This window comes from Oryzias latipes, chromosome 24 (genome assembly GCF_002234675.1).
Source record: "Oryzias latipes chromosome 24, ASM223467v1".
Lineage (NCBI taxonomy): Eukaryota > Metazoa > Chordata > Actinopteri > Beloniformes > Adrianichthyidae > Oryzias > Oryzias latipes.
The window spans coordinates 12,147,242-12,165,457 of NC_019882.2; the positions used below are offsets into that span (position 1 = coordinate 12,147,242).

The 18,216-nt window shown below is 40.3% G+C and overlaps 2 protein-coding genes across 3 annotated transcripts in view; both read left to right on the forward strand.

Annotated features, from left to right (window-relative positions):
• The window catches only part of LOC105357177, a 302,080-nt gene extending 288,387 nt beyond the window's left edge, over window positions 1-13,693 (forward strand). The window contains exons 8-9 of one of the 2 annotated variants that reach the window (XM_023952916.1): window positions 13,004-13,141; window positions 13,288-13,693. In XM_023952916.1, coding sequence (XP_023808684.1) covers window positions 13,004-13,141; window positions 13,288-13,325 — 176 coding nt within the window. In that variant the 3' untranslated portion in view covers window positions 13,326-13,693. The remainder of the gene's footprint in view (window positions 1-13,003; window positions 13,142-13,287) is intronic. The other variant, XM_023952918.1, reaches the window with a different exon arrangement.
• Window positions 13,694-16,977: 3,284 nt separating this feature from the next.
• LOC101157827 (pleckstrin homology domain-containing family G member 3) overlaps window positions 16,978-18,216 on the forward strand; it is a 33,580-nt gene continuing 32,341 nt past the window's right edge. The window contains exon 1 of the mRNA XM_023952907.1: window positions 16,978-17,102. The gene's annotated coding sequence lies outside the window, so the exon portion shown is untranslated. The remainder of the gene's footprint in view (window positions 17,103-18,216) is intronic.

The window sequence follows — 18,216 nt, forward strand, 5'->3', positions numbered from 1 at the left end:
ATTACAATGTGGTCATTCACAGACAGGATTAAGGCACTAAGGATCCCCATCCTCTTTCTGAGACTAATCGTATGCTTTGATGTTTCTCGAACCAGGTCTGTAAAAAAATTCAATGAAAGACATTGAAAGAGCACCTAGCTCCACCTAGCGCCTAGAGTTAAGTCTTTTGGCCAGATGTAAACACACCTTATAATTGTCTTTGACATAGACTTGCATGGCGCTTTTCTACCTTCCTCAAAGGCCTAAAGCATTTTACAGTCACAGTTCCATTTACCCATTCACATACATATTCACACACTGATGGCCGCTCAGCTACAGAACACTGGCATCAACCTAGAACAACCAGGGGCAATGTGGAGTTTAGGGTCTGCCCAAAAACACTTGACACATGGGCAGGAAAGGCAGGAACTGAACCTATAATCTTAAAATCAGAGGTTGACTGTGCCTACCTCTGCACCACGGCCTTCTTATGATGCGTTTCGTGTGAATACAGTTTCACAGCTCTCATACATGTCTTGTACATCTTAAACCTTCTTCTCCTCCAATCTAAACTTCATACAAAACCACAGGCAGGCCCTCGCTTTGGATCATCTCAAAGGAATTTTCTAAATCGGGGGTCTGCAACCCTTAACACTCAAAGAGCCAGTCATGCTGGTTCCTCACTGATCAAAACCAAGCAGAAGCACAGAACATTACTTCACCCTTTCTTTATACGTATGTCACTTTAACTTTGATAATAAAAATTTGAACTATTGGGTTATAGGTATGACTGAAAACATAGAAATATAAAGGAAAAATAGTTTTTTTTGTCTCAGTAAAAATGAAGTTTTGTTTTTTGTTTTTTTCTGTTTTTTAAGCTACATTTTAAGGCCCAGTTTATACGGAGAGGGATTTGAAATTGCTCTGGTCACATTGATCAAAAGGCCATGGGATGAGAATCACTCAATCACTGCAGAAAATGACACCAGCTTATGATGTCATTGGGATTAGAATTTGCCCCAATTTGGGGTAAAAGATTAAATGTTTATTAAGTTTTTTTTTATGTATTTAAACACTATGGATGCACTTGCATTGACAGAGTTGTATGTTATTGTGTCACCATTCCATTTCTGTCTTTGATTGGATGTTTCTTGAAATGAAATGAAAAGAAAGCAACTACTTGCTTCATAATATTATAATGACATAGGTGACTGTAGACAAAAGACCACAAAAAAGAACATGACATAAAACAAAAGATAACAAAAACATTCATTCATTTTCTAAGCTGTTTGTTCCCTTTTGGGGAAAGGATTTCATTCTTTGGGTCCCTTTTGCTGAAGCCACTTGTCGGCGAAGGCTGGGGACACTCTGGACAGGTCTGTTGCAGGGCCACAATCACCCACCCATGCACTCACACCTATGGACATCTAGAGTAACTAATGAATCTATGAAGCATGTTTGTGGAAATGGGAGTCCCTGGAGAAACCCCACGCATGCACGGGGGTTAACATGCAAACTCCACACAGAAAGGTCTCCTTTTGGTGTACTGTTTCCTAGCTGGGACTTGAACCAGGGACATTCTTACAGTGAGGCAAGAGCGCCAACCACTGCACCACTGTCCATTAATAAGAGAGTAATTTAGAAGCTGTGTCAGTGTAAGTAAGAAAAAAAAACTTTTTTATGCATTTTTTTTAAAGAGTGAGGTGTAATGACATATTAATAATAGAATAAATAGCAACAGTTACAAACAGATACTTTCAGTTGAAAGTATTAAATAAAGAGCTGCAGTGCAACACCTCTACATATCAGAGGAACAAATGACTTCATCTTCCTCTTGTTTCCATGACTGCAGGAAGAGATGTAATGTGCAGATGATAGGTGTTAGAGAGGTTATTTTAATTACATGCATTATATTATTAAAAGATTGCAGATGTTTTTGAAAACATTGTTTCAGAAACTGCCTTTAAAAGCTGAAAAACATTATTAATTTAAATTAGCTGGAAGATCTTCTTCACTTCCAGGAACTTTGGGCTGCTGTTGCTTCACTCCACACTCCAGTCATCATGAAGTCTTCTTCTGAACCAATAGAAAAATGCTCACCTTTCTTTTTATATTTCCACTTTTAAATTCACTTTCTAATCAATTTTACATTTCCTTTCTTAACTTTTTAGACGGTTTTATTCGCTCTCCTTCACCCTGTTCTCCAGCTGGAACAATAGTTTAGCATGATCTGACCCTTGACCTCCATCAGCGTCTATAGACTCCGGGGTTTGTTCATCTGTGGTCTGAGCTTGTTTCACACATGCAAGACGCCATGGACCCAGAATCTAACCACCAAAGATTTATGGACATGTTTATTAGGTCTTTCTTTCTCTATAAAGATCTCTCTTTATTGAAAATAGACACTAAACAGGCTCAAAACTGGAATGTAGTGAGTACAGGAAATGAACAAACACAGCATTTCCTCTGTTCTCACACTTCTGACAGGAAAAAGAAAGACTTTCTTTTTACGATACTAAACTGATGAACTATTGAGCTTTATCTTCAAATATAAAGACATCAATTTTGTTCTTTTGTTTCACTTTTAACTTCAGAAACTTAATTTTATATTTTTTAATCCGTGATTCATCCTTTCACTCTGACATCACTCACAGATGTACTGACACTAAAAATATTGAGTGGGTGGAGCCAAGTCTTTCTTTTCTATTTAGTCATCATCAAAGAGGAAATGAACATTTACAGCGAGAAACCAACAAACTAAGAATGACTCTACTGCTGGAAATAATCCTTATTTTCATGCTTCAGTTTGGAGGTAATATTTATTTTTATGTTTTGAAAAATATTTCTTACTTTAACTTTAAAACTGTTGTTTACTACTTATAGTGGGTCAATTTTTAAAATTACATGATTTTTTTGTTTATAAAAAGGTGTTTATTCTAAAAGTAGGTTATTAAAATGATAAAGTTGGTTAGGTATTATTAGTTTTGTTTTTGATAAAAAAAATATATTTTAGAATTTCTTCAGAAGAAAAAAAACGTTGGTGTAATTGTTTTTGTAAACAGAACTTTTAATAAAAATAAATACGCAATTCAGTTATAAAAGTTCCATTTGCTGCAAAAATGCATATTTGAATTCTGACAGTTGAAGCTGTGAAGATGGTGAAGAATGTTAACACAGTGAAGAAAAGTTAAAAAGTTGAAATATTTACTAAAACTGAACTAACTTCCTTAAACTAAAATCACTTCTGGTATTTTAACTGTAAAACTGCACTAAATGGTAATAAACATGTAAAGAATCTATGTTTTGTTGAGTAAAAAATAATTGAGGAAGAGAATAAAAGGAAGACTTTCAAGAACACAAATATTAACGCTACAGATTTCAGAAATGGATTTACTGACCTCATATTTTAGCACTAAACAAATTTACTTTTAAGGATTTGAGGTTTCTCTTCATTTATGGTTTAAATTAAATCAAGTTTAGAAAAATAACCAAATGTTTGCAAATGACTTTAGTTTTTAATGCCTAAAAGGTTGTAAATAATCTAAATGTCGGTTTGTTTGTAGCTGTTTCTTTCCATTTCTAAAAGTACAAACTAATAACTTGAAAAGAGACCAAATATTTGAAATACCATCAATTACAGGAAAAAATAAATACTTCATCTGAATTCACAATTCTATTCAGGAAATGTCAGAGTTAAAGATGTGAATGAGGTCAATATTAGAGGAAAGTAAACATGTATGCAGACTGTGGATTTCTACTCTGTATTTAGAAACCTGACGTTTTTATCAAGATTCAAGAACAACTTCATTGATCCCCGAAGGGAAATTTAGTTGCAGTAGCAGCACTACGGAAATAGGGGGATAAAGACAAACACAGACACAAAATATACAGGGAAGAAAAGACGAAAATTTGAATAAAATAATAATAAAATAACTATACAGTCGGTAACTCTAGAATTCTCATGTACATCCAAGTCTGTCAGATGAATTGTGAAGTCTAATGGCTGATGGCAGGAATGACTTCCTGTATCGTTCTCTGGCACAGCGGGGGTGTAGAAGTCTGCCGCTGAAACTGCTTCTCAGGTTGTCCACCTCCCTGAAGAGGGGGTGGGAGGGATTGTCCATGATGGTCCCCAGTTTAACCAGTAGTCTGTCCCCCACTACCTCTTCCAGATTGGCAGGCTAGAAGCCAATAACAGACCTTGCTTTTCTAATGAGTTTGTTCAGTCTGTTGGCGTCCTTTGCTTTGATGCCAGCACCCCAACACACTACAGCAAAGAAGATGGTGCTCGCCATGACAGACTGGTAGAACATATGGAGCATCCTACTGCAAACATTGAAGGACTTGAATCTCCTCGGGAAATAAAGTCTGCTCGTGCCCTTCTTGTAAACCGCCTCAGTGTTTGTGGACCAGTCCAGTTTATCATCTAGATGTACACCCAGGAACTTGTAGGACGAGACAATTTCCACATCCGTCCCACCGATACAGACTGGGGAGGGCAAAGGCTTTCTCCTGCCAAAGTCAATCACCATCTCTTTTGTCTTAGCCACGTTTAGCTGCAGTACTTCTGGAGGTGACAGAGCTCAGAGTGGTACTGGAAGTCACCTGTGTATGTGATGAATAGGAAGGGGGACAGCACGGTTCCCTGAGGGCCTCCTGTGTTGCTTATCAGGGTGTCAGACACACAGCTCTGCAGTCTCACAAACTGAGGTCGATCTGTCAGGTAGTCCTTAATCCACGAGACCAGGGGGGCATCCACCTGCATCTTCCCTAACTTCTCCCTCATCAGTCTCGGCTGGATGGTGTTGAAGGCTGAAGAGAAGTCAAAGAACATGATCCTCACTGTGGTGTTCGGCTTTTCCAGGGAGGAGTATGCCCTCTGCAGCAGGTATATCAGTGCATCCTCCACTCCAGCCTTGGGTTGGTATGCAAACTGCAAAGGGTCTTGGAAGGGGCTCACGAGGGGTCTGGGATGTGACGGCCCCAGCTGCTCCATGACCTTCATAACATGGGAGGTCAGCGCTATAGGCCTGTAGTCACTAGGGGCCTCAGGATGGTTTTTCTTTGGCACCGGGACAAGGCAGGAAGTCTTCCACAGCAATGGGATCCTCTGAAGGTTAAGTCTCAGGTTGTACAGGTGCTGAAGTACACCACATAGCTGGCTGGAGCAGTTCTTGAGTACCTGGGGACTGATGCCATCAGGTCCAGCAGTGTTTCGCTGGTTAAGCCTCTCCAGCTCTCTCCTCACCTGAGTGGGAGTGATGAACAGTCCATTCTGGGAGGTGGGGGTGGTGGGGCCTGTTTTAGGGTCTGTGAAAGATGTCAGCTGTGGGGAGGGGGTGGGGATTTCAGAGGTGCTGATGATGGCCCTGGAAGCTGAGTGGAAGGAGTCCAGTGGTCGTTCAGAGGACCAATGGGTGGACTGATGAGGGAGGGGGAGCAGGTATCGAACCTGTTTAAAAACTGGTTCAGGTGCCATGCAGGACAGCTGGGGGAGGGAGGTGGGGAAAGCAGAGGTGTTAATGGCTCTAGAAGGTGAGAGGAAGACCGTTGATCACTCAAAAGAGGAGTAGGGGGACAGCTGGGGGAGGGGGAGCTGGAATCAAACCTTCAAGGCCTGTTCACACCGGGACGAATTTCGCCGGCGATTTTCGCCGACGTTTAACGCCTCGTGACTAAACAAAGGCCACCAACGAGAGTGTGCACACCGACGCGAAAAAACGCCAGGCGTTAAAGCGTCAAAAAAAAAAAAAAAACGCCTCGGGTTCGTTTTTTTTTTTCGACGCGTCGCGTCGAAATCTACTCGACCAATGAGAACGGCGCTTTTGCTCACGTGTCTGGAGCTTCTGAAGTTACAGTAAAACACAACTTGGGGGCGCTCAAACACAAAACTGCCTTGCTGAGCACACATACCAGCGAAGAAGATAGACGCCAAGTAGCGTCTACACTGCCGCGAAGCAATAATGACGGACATTCTAAAACATCCCCGAACCAAGCACCAGTTGGAGCTACTGGTGCTTGAAATATTCATGTTTTCTTTGTTTGATTCTGACAAGCGTGTAAATACTTGCTCTCTTCTTCTGAGGGAAAAGCGAGTTTAAGAAGCGTAAAGTTGCGCAGCGCCACCTTGTGTACAGGAGTATTTCTGTTTTACATTAAGCGCCATCTAATGTCAGGGAATGAAATTGCATGTTCACTCCACTCATCGTCAGCGAAAATCGCCTGGGTGTGAACACAAAAAACGTGGCGAAAAACGCTGGCGAATAACGCCTGGCGAATATTCGTCCCGGTGTGTACGGGCCTTCAGGCTGCGTTTCAGCTCCTTCTGGACTCTGATGAGCTCCACGCGGTCCCCAGCCATGAAGGCCCTCTTCTTCTCATTTAGAATGGCCTTCAGCTCACAAGTAACCCAGGGTTTGTTGTTCGGGTAACATCGCACCCTCTTGGACGGGATGGAGTTGTCCGTGCAGAATTTAAAGTAATCCGAGACACAGTCTGTTAGTCTATCCAGATCGTCACCATGAGTTTCATACAGAAGAGACCAGTCTGTGGTTTCCAGGACATCACGCAGGCTTTCCGTGGCACCGTCAGACCATTTTGTAACAGTCCTCACAGTGACTGGTTTCAATGATTCTGTTTGTGATTCTGATTTTTTAATTTTCTGTTTCTTCTTGTTTCTTCTGCAGGTTTCAGTTTGAAATTGGAGACAATCTATAAAAAAGTTGGAGAGGACGTCTATTTACCGTGTAATGTTAATAGATCCTCTGACTATGATGTTAAATGGTTGATCTACAGACGTGGAAAACCTGGTTTTGAAAGAATGAGCTGCAAAGAAAATGTTGTCCAGAGTTCAGCTAGAGCTTCCAGGCTGAGTGTGAGCAGTGACTGCTCTCTGCTCATCAGAAACATCACTGATGAAGATGCTGATGTATACGTCTGTCGGCTTGGAAACAATCACCACAATGACGCCCATGTGTTCCTTACTATTTTGAGCAGTGAGTATTCTGACTTCAATAATTCTGTGATTACATGAATGTCAACATTCTGATCTGATCCAAAAAAAGCTCAAACCCTGAAGAGACTCTGACATGTGAACTCATTGAATCATTTAGGTTGGAGAAAGGTCAAACTGCTGACAAAGCATGTTTAGTGTGAGAGATGTGAGAGAGTCGACTCATGGGAGAAAATATCATTACATGTTTCATTCTTTCTATAGTAAATAGGTTGAATTGATGAATCCATAAACAGTAAAGATCAATGTCTCTGATTATCACTGATTAATGAGGTGAACAGAGAGTTTGAGAGTTTCCTCTTTAGTTTAACTTGATAAACTTCAGATCAGTTTGATTGATTTTAGTAAAAACTGTAAATGTGTCACACATTAAAAAATGTAAATAGAAAATTCAATGAAGGACAAAAATAATAAACTGAAAACTATTTTCTATTGTTTGTTTTTCTTTAGTCTCTTTGTCTCCTTCAGATGTTTATGGAAGAGTCGACCTAACATGCTCATTAAAAAGTTTTTGTGGACCAGAAGATATCTGTAATGAAAACAGCATCATCTGGATGGATGAGACAGGATCTCAACTGTCTGGTAAAAATCCTGAGTTTGAGGTTAAAAAACAAACAAACTGTGATTCTGTTCTGACTGTGAAACATCAGAGTGGAAACCTCAAAAGATTCACCTGCAAGTTTGTTAAAGATGATGAAGTGAAGATAGAAGCTGTCTACGTTCTAACAGGTAAGACATTTTAAAGGATTTTAGTTTATAATTGTGTTTCATCAAATCATATTTAACCACATATTTGTTCACAGTTTAGAAACCCTCTCTGGGTTCTCGTTGGCACCCGCCCTCCTCCCCGCTTTTTACTTGCATATTAGACACTCTGATTCATCTAGGGCCTTGTGGAGAGGGTCTGGTGGAGGGGGGCACGGTGAAACATCCGTGCTCACCTTTCGCTGGCCCCCCCCCACAATTTTAACTTTCTCTCTAGACACACACACTGCATGCTAGCAGCACACACACAGCAAATACACACCACTCACAGAGGGACCCTGGAGTGGGGGGCTTTGCGGCTTGGCAGCGGTGGAGCCCCCCACACTGGGGACCTCCTATTTTACCTGCAGCACACACACAGCACTCCCACACCTCCATACATGGGTGGGGTCGGGGGGGGGGCGGCCAGTCTTCACCCGCCTGGTCCTCTCAGGGCGGCCGGGCTTATGGGTATCCTGTCGGCTGCGGGAATGGTCGGGCATACGGCGCTGGGGGTCGGCCGGCTGGGGGGGGGGGTTACTGCGTGGCGGCGGGGGGTGGGGAGGGTAACCAGATGATTGTGAGTATGTGTGCGTGAGTGCATGGGTGGGACGGACCTGGGGGCTGGCTCGCTGGGACCCTCTGGGGCTTTCCCTCCCCATCACAGACAGGGGAGGGCACTGAGAGGGTTGGGGAGGGGGCTCAGATATTATGGCTGGCGGGGGGGGGGGGGTGTAGTGTGTAGGGTTGTAGGGTTATGGGGGGTGGCTGTGGGTGCGTGGCGATCCCTGGGTTGCTTAGGTCGCGTGCCTGTGCTGGCTTGTGGAGACGGGGCGCCGGTCGGGTGGTGGCCAGCTCATGGGTTCTGGGGGCCCTGGCTTTGTCCCTAGCCTTTGTCTCGGTGTCCGGTGCCCAGTGGCCCCCATGGCTGCCGCCTGGTACGGCTAAGCGCTCCTGTCTTGTGGCCTGGGGGCCGGACACTGGGTTCGCTTGTGCCTCTGGGCATTGGGGGGGGCCCCTGTAGGGGGGCACTATCTGTGCCTGGCTGGTGGGGTGGGCGGTACCCTCCTCCCCCCCTCCCGGGCTGCCTGGGTCCGGGTGCTGGGGGGGCTTCTGGCCTGGGGGGCTCTCCTCCCCTCTCCTGGTCTGGCTGGTCTGGCTGGGTAGGATCTGGCTTCCCTTATGAACACACGGTTCACGTCGGCAGCATGCATGTATCTCCACCCCCACGTGCACGTGCACACTGCCACACTGCTCCCTGTCTGCTTCATCCCTCCTCCTTACCTACAGTGTATTGATGGACAGGTTTTTTTTCGCTCATCTTAGTGTCAGATTTTCACCTTTGATGTAACATTCGTCTTTCCAGCAGATCTGGTATAATTGTTACAGCTTAAAATAATAACTTATTCAAATCAGTGCTTGTATCCCCCACCTTTTCACCTTTCTTCCTTTTACTCTCTTCCACCCTCCCCTCACATTCTTCCCCTCTCCCTCCCCACACACACCAAATGTAACAAATAAATAAAAAATAATACGACAAAAAGGGGTTTATACAAATCTACACTCTAGTTTCTCGAAGCTATATAACCTCTTTTTGTGATAGTAAAACCTGTCCAACACATAAAGCCTTCAGCTCTAATCTGTTTGCTCAGCTGTTGGACAGAACAAGTTTAGAGAGAAAAAGAGAAAAAGAAAGGAAAAAAAAAGATGATGAAGTGAAGATAGAAGCTGTCTGTGTTCTAACAGGTAAGACATTTTAAAGGATTTTAGTTTATAATTGTGTTTCATCAAATCATATTTAACCACATATTTGTTCACAGTTTAGAAACAAAAACACATTCTGTTCTTTTCAGTGATTCCTGTGAATCTTTGCTCTGTCAGCATTTTCAGATTCAAACAAAAACAAACTTTTACACAACATCACTGTGGATCATTTTAAAACACATTCAATGTCAATCAAAAATATCTATTTTTAACTTTTCAATATAAATTTCAGATTTTTTGTTTTTAACAAAGTATCAAGAAAATGAAGTGAAGTAAAAACTTAAACTTTGAACAGTAACTCATTTGTGTTGGTTGTTATATATTGATTGATTATATTGATAATCATTTTATATATTCAATCATTTAATGTAATCATCACAGAAGAAGAAAAAGATAAAAATTAAATCAAAAATATCTGTTGAATCAGGTATTTATTACAAATTATTACAAATTGAAGCAAACATTTAATTCAATAAAACACTTCATTTAACGCAGGTTTAATACTTTAAATAACAGAACCTGTTTGGAGTTTATTTTAGAAAAACATAAATTACAACCACTCAGCAGTTTTAGAGGAACATGTGACTTTCAAGAATTTCTGCTTTTTTGATCAACAATAAGAAAAAAATGAATGTATATGTATGTATGTATATACCAAGGCTATGTCCCACCAAGGTGGGGTAGCCTAGACAGGGCACACAATTTTAACTCCCTCCTTCTCCTCCCCAAACCCTCCTCCTTCAGTGTGTGCGTGTGTGTGTGTGTGTGTGTGAGACTGGTCTAAGGCCTGGTCTAAGCCACACCAAACTGCACCAGGGTCAGCTGCACAATCCAGTGTGGGCACCTCCACAGCAGGGCCTCAGCCAAGGCTGGTTTCCCCTTCATCCCAAGACCAGACCTCTACCACACCCATCCATTCATTCATACACAAACTCTCTCCACCCATCCCTGTCCTGAGCAGCCTCTCTCCCCTGCACCACAGTCATCCCTCTTGCATTTACCGCTCTTTTTACACCCTCTCTCCATCCTTTTCGTGGTATTCCTCTCATTCTCACTCTACTCACATCAGATTCTTATACCTTTTTCACCAAACGCTCCCTTTCCATTCTTTCAACATGTCCAAACCATCCCAGTGCCTTTTGCCCTGCTCTATAGGCCAACTCTCGCATCACACCAGTTTTCTCTCGGATAACTTCATTTCTCACACGATCCATACGCGTCACACCACACATACTCCTCAAAAATCTCATCTCAACTACATTCAGCTTCCTCTTTTCTGCCACTTTCAGACTCCATGTTTCAGCCCCATATAACGCTGGAGGCACCACCACACCCTCATACAATCTCCTTTTTGCATCCTTTCCCAGTGACCTACATTCAAACACTCTCTTCATTCCCCCCCATATCTTTCGTACTTTGTTCATTCTAAACTCTTCCTCTCCCCCTATTCCACCATCCACACAGACACACGAACCCAAATACTGAAAACACTCTACCTCTTCCAACAACTCCCCATTTAATGCCACATTCAATCTACGTTCACCCTTTAACCTCCTACACCTCATCACCTTACTCTTTTCCATATTACTCTTTTCCATCCCCTGTGGTTAGGGGGGTCAAAAAAGAATACTCCCAACGTATTCCCTGCGTGTCGTAAAAGGCGACTAAAAGGGACGGAGCGAGAGGACTGGGAATCCTCTCCCCTAAAAAGTTTGTTTTACAAATGTTAACCTTACCTGACTTTGATTCTCTAGATTGAATTGTTGGTTTAGACATAATAATGATTACATATATTTAACCAAAGGGAGATGTGGAGAGTTGTTTTGTTCTTTTTTTTTTGTTGTTGAGTTTTTTCATTTGTTGTTTTCTGCACATGTCTGAAGAGTCAGTTGTGTTGTTGTGTGAGTCTCTGCTGATCCTGCAGGTTCTTTGTTGTTTTAACAGTGTTGTGGCTCAATGATCAGAGTGTTGCTTGTTGGTTGTTCTGCAGCTCTGCTGCTATTTGCTCCATGAAAGACTGATGTATGATCTGCTAGAAAGACCAGCGTTAGGTGGTCTGCAGGTGAATTATGGGTTATACAGGTTTACGGGGGCTGTGAGCTCTCTAGGTTCTACTTGATCACTTTCTGTGAGGCTTTGGAAGAAGTTTTCACCTTTGATGGTTGGAAAGAAGTTGACAGACAAAACTCATGAGAAGTGTTTTGGAAGAAAGAAGCTTTTTAAAACAAATCTGAGAACAGTGAGCTTTTTCATGAGCTGGTTTTCTCAAGACAATCCCTTTAACCCTTGTGCTATCTTAGATGACCCCATCCTTACATTGATGTGTTCTCCCTTCCATGACAAAGGTGGATAGAGGTGGAAGGATTTCATGCAATCCATGGACACCAGTGAAGATCACAATTTATTGAAGAAAAAAGGTTCAGTGTCACTGTCTTGTGGGGTTCAGATGACCCCACTCCCAATGTTTAAGTGCCTAAAATTGCACAAGGATTAACTTAAAATATTTTTTAATTCTTGTTCTGTCAGTCTTTTGACTTTGTCATCCATGTTTGATTGTTTAAAGTTCATGTTTGCTGAGAAACTTCAAAGAAATGTTTACCATTAAAAGCATTTTTTTTACCTTAGGGTGAAGAAAACCTTCTTGAATGGATCTGAGTTAAAGATATCTTTGTAAAGAGGAAATAAAACTTCCTTGAGGAGAACTAAAAACTTTGTCTCTGTAACCCTTGTGCTATCCTAGGCACTTTAACATTGGGAGTTGGTTCATCTAGACCAGTGTTTTTCAACCAGTGTGCCGTGAGAGATGATCAGTGTGCAGTGTGGGAAATTGCCCTTATTAACTGATCTAAAAACATTTTCCATCTCCAGGACATCAGCTCTGTGTTCATCCAAACAAACCCTGATTAAACACTGAGAAGTTAGGAATATGAAAGATCGTAAAATTCTTTGTGTTTATTTGATTGAATTAAAGACATTTTGATAAGAATGACGGTACCGCGATTTAGCTGCAGCTTAAGCTCTGTTTTAGGAAAAGTCCCGCCCCTCTAACTGTCTCCACCAATCATTCTTGGAGTCTTAATCACACGTCATCAGTCTGACCAATCAGAAGTGGTTAAAGTTTTCACTTCCTTGTTTCGATTTAGCTCATAAGTCTCTCAGTTCTAACAAAAATACGAGCTAAAGCTCGTCTTTAGCTTTCCACAGAATCCGGTTTCAGACCGTGGAACAAGTGAACAAAACAATGAAGCTCAGAGACGCTTGTCTTTCTGCGGTCGGCGGATTTTTCCACTACATCTCCCATGGTGCATTGGGTTAAAGTGACAGCGTCTTAGCGCACAATGATTTTCTCCTCTTAACGTCTTAAAACAACAACGAACTCACATCATACAGTTTTTGAATCTTCTAACTTAACTTTTATTACATCTTTATCCACAAAGACAAAGTTTTGAATGTATAATCCATACACATCTGTTTAGTTGATGTTGGTAAATCTTTTGTCTGCAGATCTTTCTGGTCACAACTTCATCATCATCGTTGGAGCTGTGATGAAGGTGGTGTTGATGTTTCTGGGTGTGGTTGCAGCTTTGGTCTACATGTACAGGAGGAGAACCAAAGAGAACGAGGACCAGAGAACTACAACAAGTACTTTCACTCTTTTACTATTCATCATCTTCTGATGTGGATGATGGCATTTCCTGTTTCTCTCTACTTATATCAATAACTGAAGGTGGAATCAGAAAGATTTGATCTTTAAAAACTGCTTGATCTTCTAATTTGTGTTTCTACAGGAAGAACCATTGAGGAAGATGATGAAGACGCCCTGTGAAGAAGAGATCCAGGAAAGCACTTTTGCAGAAAAAAATATTAGACAATTTTTCTTTTCAATTTGTTAACAATTTTATTACATTATTGCAGATACATTCAGTTTGCTGATTGTTTTTTTTCTATTATTAGATTTTTTTATTCTGTTCTGACATAAAGTCGATGGAGATGCAGGATTCTCTGTTGGAACTTTTTTAAAAATGTAACATTGCATCTTTAGCTCCAGTGTTTACATTTTTGGAGCTTTTAACTCTCTTTACCTTAAGAACATATTGTTTACATTTCTATTCTGCATTACAAGAAATTATGTTGTTTATCATTTGTAATGTTTTGTTCTGTTGCATAAAATATTTACAGCCTTTAAAATGAAGTTCTCTGTTGGAGTTTTTTTTTTTCTTTTTCTTTTTTTCTAATTGTGGCCAAATACAAAAGTATTTTATTCCAGTGGATGGTGTCTGGTAGCAGAAACTGTAAATCGGTTGAGTTGCTCTCAAAGGCAGCAAGTTTCAGGACAGGAAATGAACTTATTGGTGGAAAGGTTTTGTTGTAGTATCACAGGATGCAGCGAGAGTAGAATGGTGAATTAACTCCAGCTGTTGCTAGGCTTCAGGAATTTTCTGACTTAAAGCAAACAGAAATTTTTCAAAGACTTACAGCTGTTTTGAGCAAATTCTCTGGAACTTCACTCTACTCTTCAAAGCCTTTCTTCAGCGAATCTCACTTGCAAATATTTACTGTCATTCACAAAAAACACAAATATTTTGCATTTCATCATTGCACCAATGGCTTCTTACAGAGGACACATTCATTCATTCATTTTCTTGACCATTTTTCCCTTTTGGGGTCACAGGGCTGCTGGAGCCTATCCCGGCCACTTGTGGGCAAAGGCAGGGGATAACCTGGACAGGTCGCCAGTCTGTCGCAGGGTAGAATGTCCACAAACACACACCCATTCACACACTCACACCTGTGGACAATTTAGAGTTGCCAATTAACCTATGAAGCATGTTTTTGGATGGTGGGAGGAAGCCGGAGACCCCGGAGAAAACCCACGCATGGAGGGAACATGCAAACTCCACACAGAAATGTCCCCCGTTGATATAGTATCTGACATCCCCCAGCCGGGACTTGAACCGGAGGCTTTCTTGCTGTGAGGCAAGAGCGCTAACCACTGCGCCACAGAGGACACAATCAAGACTTTTCTGGTCAGAACTTCACTCAGAACCCCCACAGTGTTGGAAATCTCTGCAGTACTCACAGACATTTTACCAACAATCAGGGACATTACGATACCAAACCCAACATGTATAACCTACATGTGCAGCCAGAGTCCAAAATGGAAGTCACTAATCAAACATTAAGGACTCAGTTCTCTAATCAGATCTTCAATTCCAACGGATTACGTACGAGAGTGAGATGATCCGTCAAAAAATGGAAGAGGTGGAGGAAACCCTCCCACCAGAAGATCTCGAGTTGGAAGAAAAAATCCTCCAACTGGAAAAGGAGAACGAACAACTTCGAAATTAAAACAAAGAACTATGCAAACATCTCAAAACTGCTTATTACGGTGAGACATCCTACCTTGAAATAATGGAAGAGGAGGAAAAGTGGATAAGGAATGTTTCGCCTCTCCCAAGGAACTGCTGACGGTAAATTAATTATGCAACTTTTTTTGCGAGAGGGAAAATTAATTAATTAATTACGCCATGGAATGAGCGATGTTTAAGTAGAAAATGAAAAAGCTTTTTGGGGGATTGATTTTTAATTTTATTTTTGAGTCCGTTGTTGCAGTTACATTGTGAAAATGAAAAAAGCATTTCTGTTCATCCATTTTATTTGTCAAATTAGATATTTCTAATTAAATTTTGCTACACTTTTACCAGATAACTTTTTGAAAATGAAATGTTAAATACCATTTTCTTTATCATTTTAATTAAGTGACAATATGAGCAGTGTTGAAGAAGAAAAAGAAAAAGCCATTTGGCGGATTGATTGTTCATCTTAGTTTTTGGGTCAACGGCTGCAGCTTCATTTTGAAATTTTCGGTATTGATTTTTATTTTGAATTATGAGAAACATATGCTTCCATATATTACAAGGTTCAAGACTTGAAGCATCTATTCTAACTAGGAACATCAGTGACATCTAGTGGCGACATGCAGACATAACATAACATTTATTTGTTTTCCATCTGAACAATTTTTAAGGATTTAAAAAAACGTTCTGCTTGGAGATTGTTAATTTTATGTAGAACAACTTCCAGAATCATTGACTTTTTCCCCCCCAATAAACTTTATAGCACATTTTTCAGTTTACAGAAATTCACATTTATATGTGCAATAAAAAAACAATTACAAATATCAAACACACATATAGAACCAAACAACAATGATAATAATAGGCCCTGTGTGCGGAATCTGTGACTGCCACATACTTTTTCGACCTGCTATTTGTATATGTATGTCTATATTTCTCTGGAAACTCCAAAGTAAATTTGGATGATTTTACCATGAATGTTGAAAAGTTAGACTGGTATTTATTTTAATTATTTTGGAAACAGAAATGTTGATTTATGTTCTGGAATAAGTGCTAGTTTTAGATTTGATAAGGATTTATTAAGATTGGGCCAACTTGTACTAACATTGTATTCTTATTTGTTCATATTTTGTTCTAAAACATAACGTTTCTGCTTAGATAATATATAGTTGTCACTGTAATCAAAATAAACTACAACTAGGAACAGAAATCTATAGAACTGGCAAAATGATACCGGTTATTGGACTGAATAACATTTAATTTTAAGTTTTTCTATATTTTTTAAAGCTTATTTTCCCTTTTGAATGCTTGAGTGGAATTCCTTGTTTCCAGATTTTTGTTTCTTTTTATAATATCTCTTGGTAAACATTATTTGATGGATGGACAGTTCACTTTCCATTGAGTTTCTTCTTAAGAATAGTGTTCCATACTTATTTATAGGCTACTCTTTTGAAGTACGCTTTTTAGAAGTCAACCCGTTGTTTAGAAACCAGGCTGGAAACACACTTATCCCCATAACCAGTGAGCTCTTTAGGAACCACATCTGGCTCTAAACTAATTTATCTTAGGTTTGTTTGAAAGAAATGTTCTGGTAATTGAACACTAATCTGACATTGCAGGTTTAAAGTCAACTGATGCTTAAACTAGTTTGTTCCTTCAACTACTCTTTTACAATTTTAGTTTTTGCATCTTTAAGCGTTTGCATTTGCTGGGTGAGAGTCCCTCATGGAGTAATTATTTCTGTTTGATAAACATTTATTTTTCTCTAACTGTTTTTTTAAATACATTTGTAGAATTGCTTTTCTATTTTTTAGACTTGTTCTCTGCAGCACATTTTTTTTTTTTTGAAAGTACTTTTGAAAGGAAGATAACTTATGCATAGCACCTTTTTGTGGTGATTTACTGCCCTCCTCTCTACTCTGACCAAACTGCATCTTTGTTTTAGGTTTGATTATTTGATAAGATCCACGCGTCTACTTGGATATATTCTTTTCGGGTCTAGTTTTCCACAAAAAAGAAGGAAAACAAGAGTCATTTTGAGGGGGCACGTGTATTATCTTATATTTATTCACCATTAATGCACATTTTTAGCCTTTTATTTTTTTGAAAACGGGGCGCATGCGCAAGGGGCGGCGGCACTTCAACTATCAGACAGCAAGGAAACCGAAAAGATTAGATTGTCTGAACTTGCAGAGGAGTAGATTTACGAGGATTGATTCCAAGCTGGTACATAAACCTGCGGTCAGGTGAGCTCCTGCACGTCCTTTGCTTGCTTTGTTCGTCCGTTTTGTAGTTTCGCTCCAGCTGTCACACAGCTGGATCCGCACCCGTGAGACACGGAAGTCCGGGTCTGACCCGGTCCAGTTGTAATGTGACCTAAACCGCGTGAAGACCACCGAGCTGCTGTAATAGTTTCCACTTCACTCAACCATCACTCTGAGTTTAATAAAAACTATCTGCAGGTTGAAGATTATGCCTTAGGTGGGGCGTAAACTCGAATTTACGACAGAAAAGCTTTACATTAACGCGACGTGGATTTCGGACAGAATTGGTTAATTTATCGCAAATAAATAATGATGAGTTTTTGTTAAAAAGCCCGTCTTTAATTCTGCAGATATTTTAAATAAAACTGTCCATTTTAGTGTAGTATGAACGTTTAAATGACTGTCGGAGTTTCTTGTTACTGACAGATTCAGGAATAAAATAAAATCATACAGGTGAGCATTTTAAAGTAAGGTTAGCGGGTCGGAAAATAGAGTTTCAGTCAACCACAATATACATTTCTTTGGCTTTTAACAGTTCTTAAAATGTTGCATATATTTTCAGACGAGCCTTATGTGTGGTTATAACCCCTAAAAACGCTAATATCGCCTAAATTAAGACTGATAAGACTCTGTTAGCTAACATTTGCTGTGATGCAACTAAATCTTTTTCAATGTAACTTAGAAAAAAAAAACAAGAAGGATTTTGTTTTTCTGGAGCACTTGAGCGTGTTTGAACACACCATAAAAAAGCCCCCAGCAATGATCTCAGAGGCAATTGTTCACGTTCAAATAGTCTGGAGGAAAACAACAGAGAGAAATGTGATATGAAGTCTTTCAGGGAGCATCCCAAACGTATTTGTTGTCGAATAAATGTAGAGCTGCCCAAAGCAAGCTTTCTTGCAGATTAGAGATCTTTTATACTGATCATTAAATTCATGCAAAATATCATAAAGAATACTAAACATTCATAACCAACCTGTTTTGCTGCCCTGCAGTGGTACTAATTCACTCCACCCTATTTTAGGATTCACTAATATCTGATATTTTTACTTCCATATGTCAAAAGCTTCACATATATATTCATACTTTAAATATT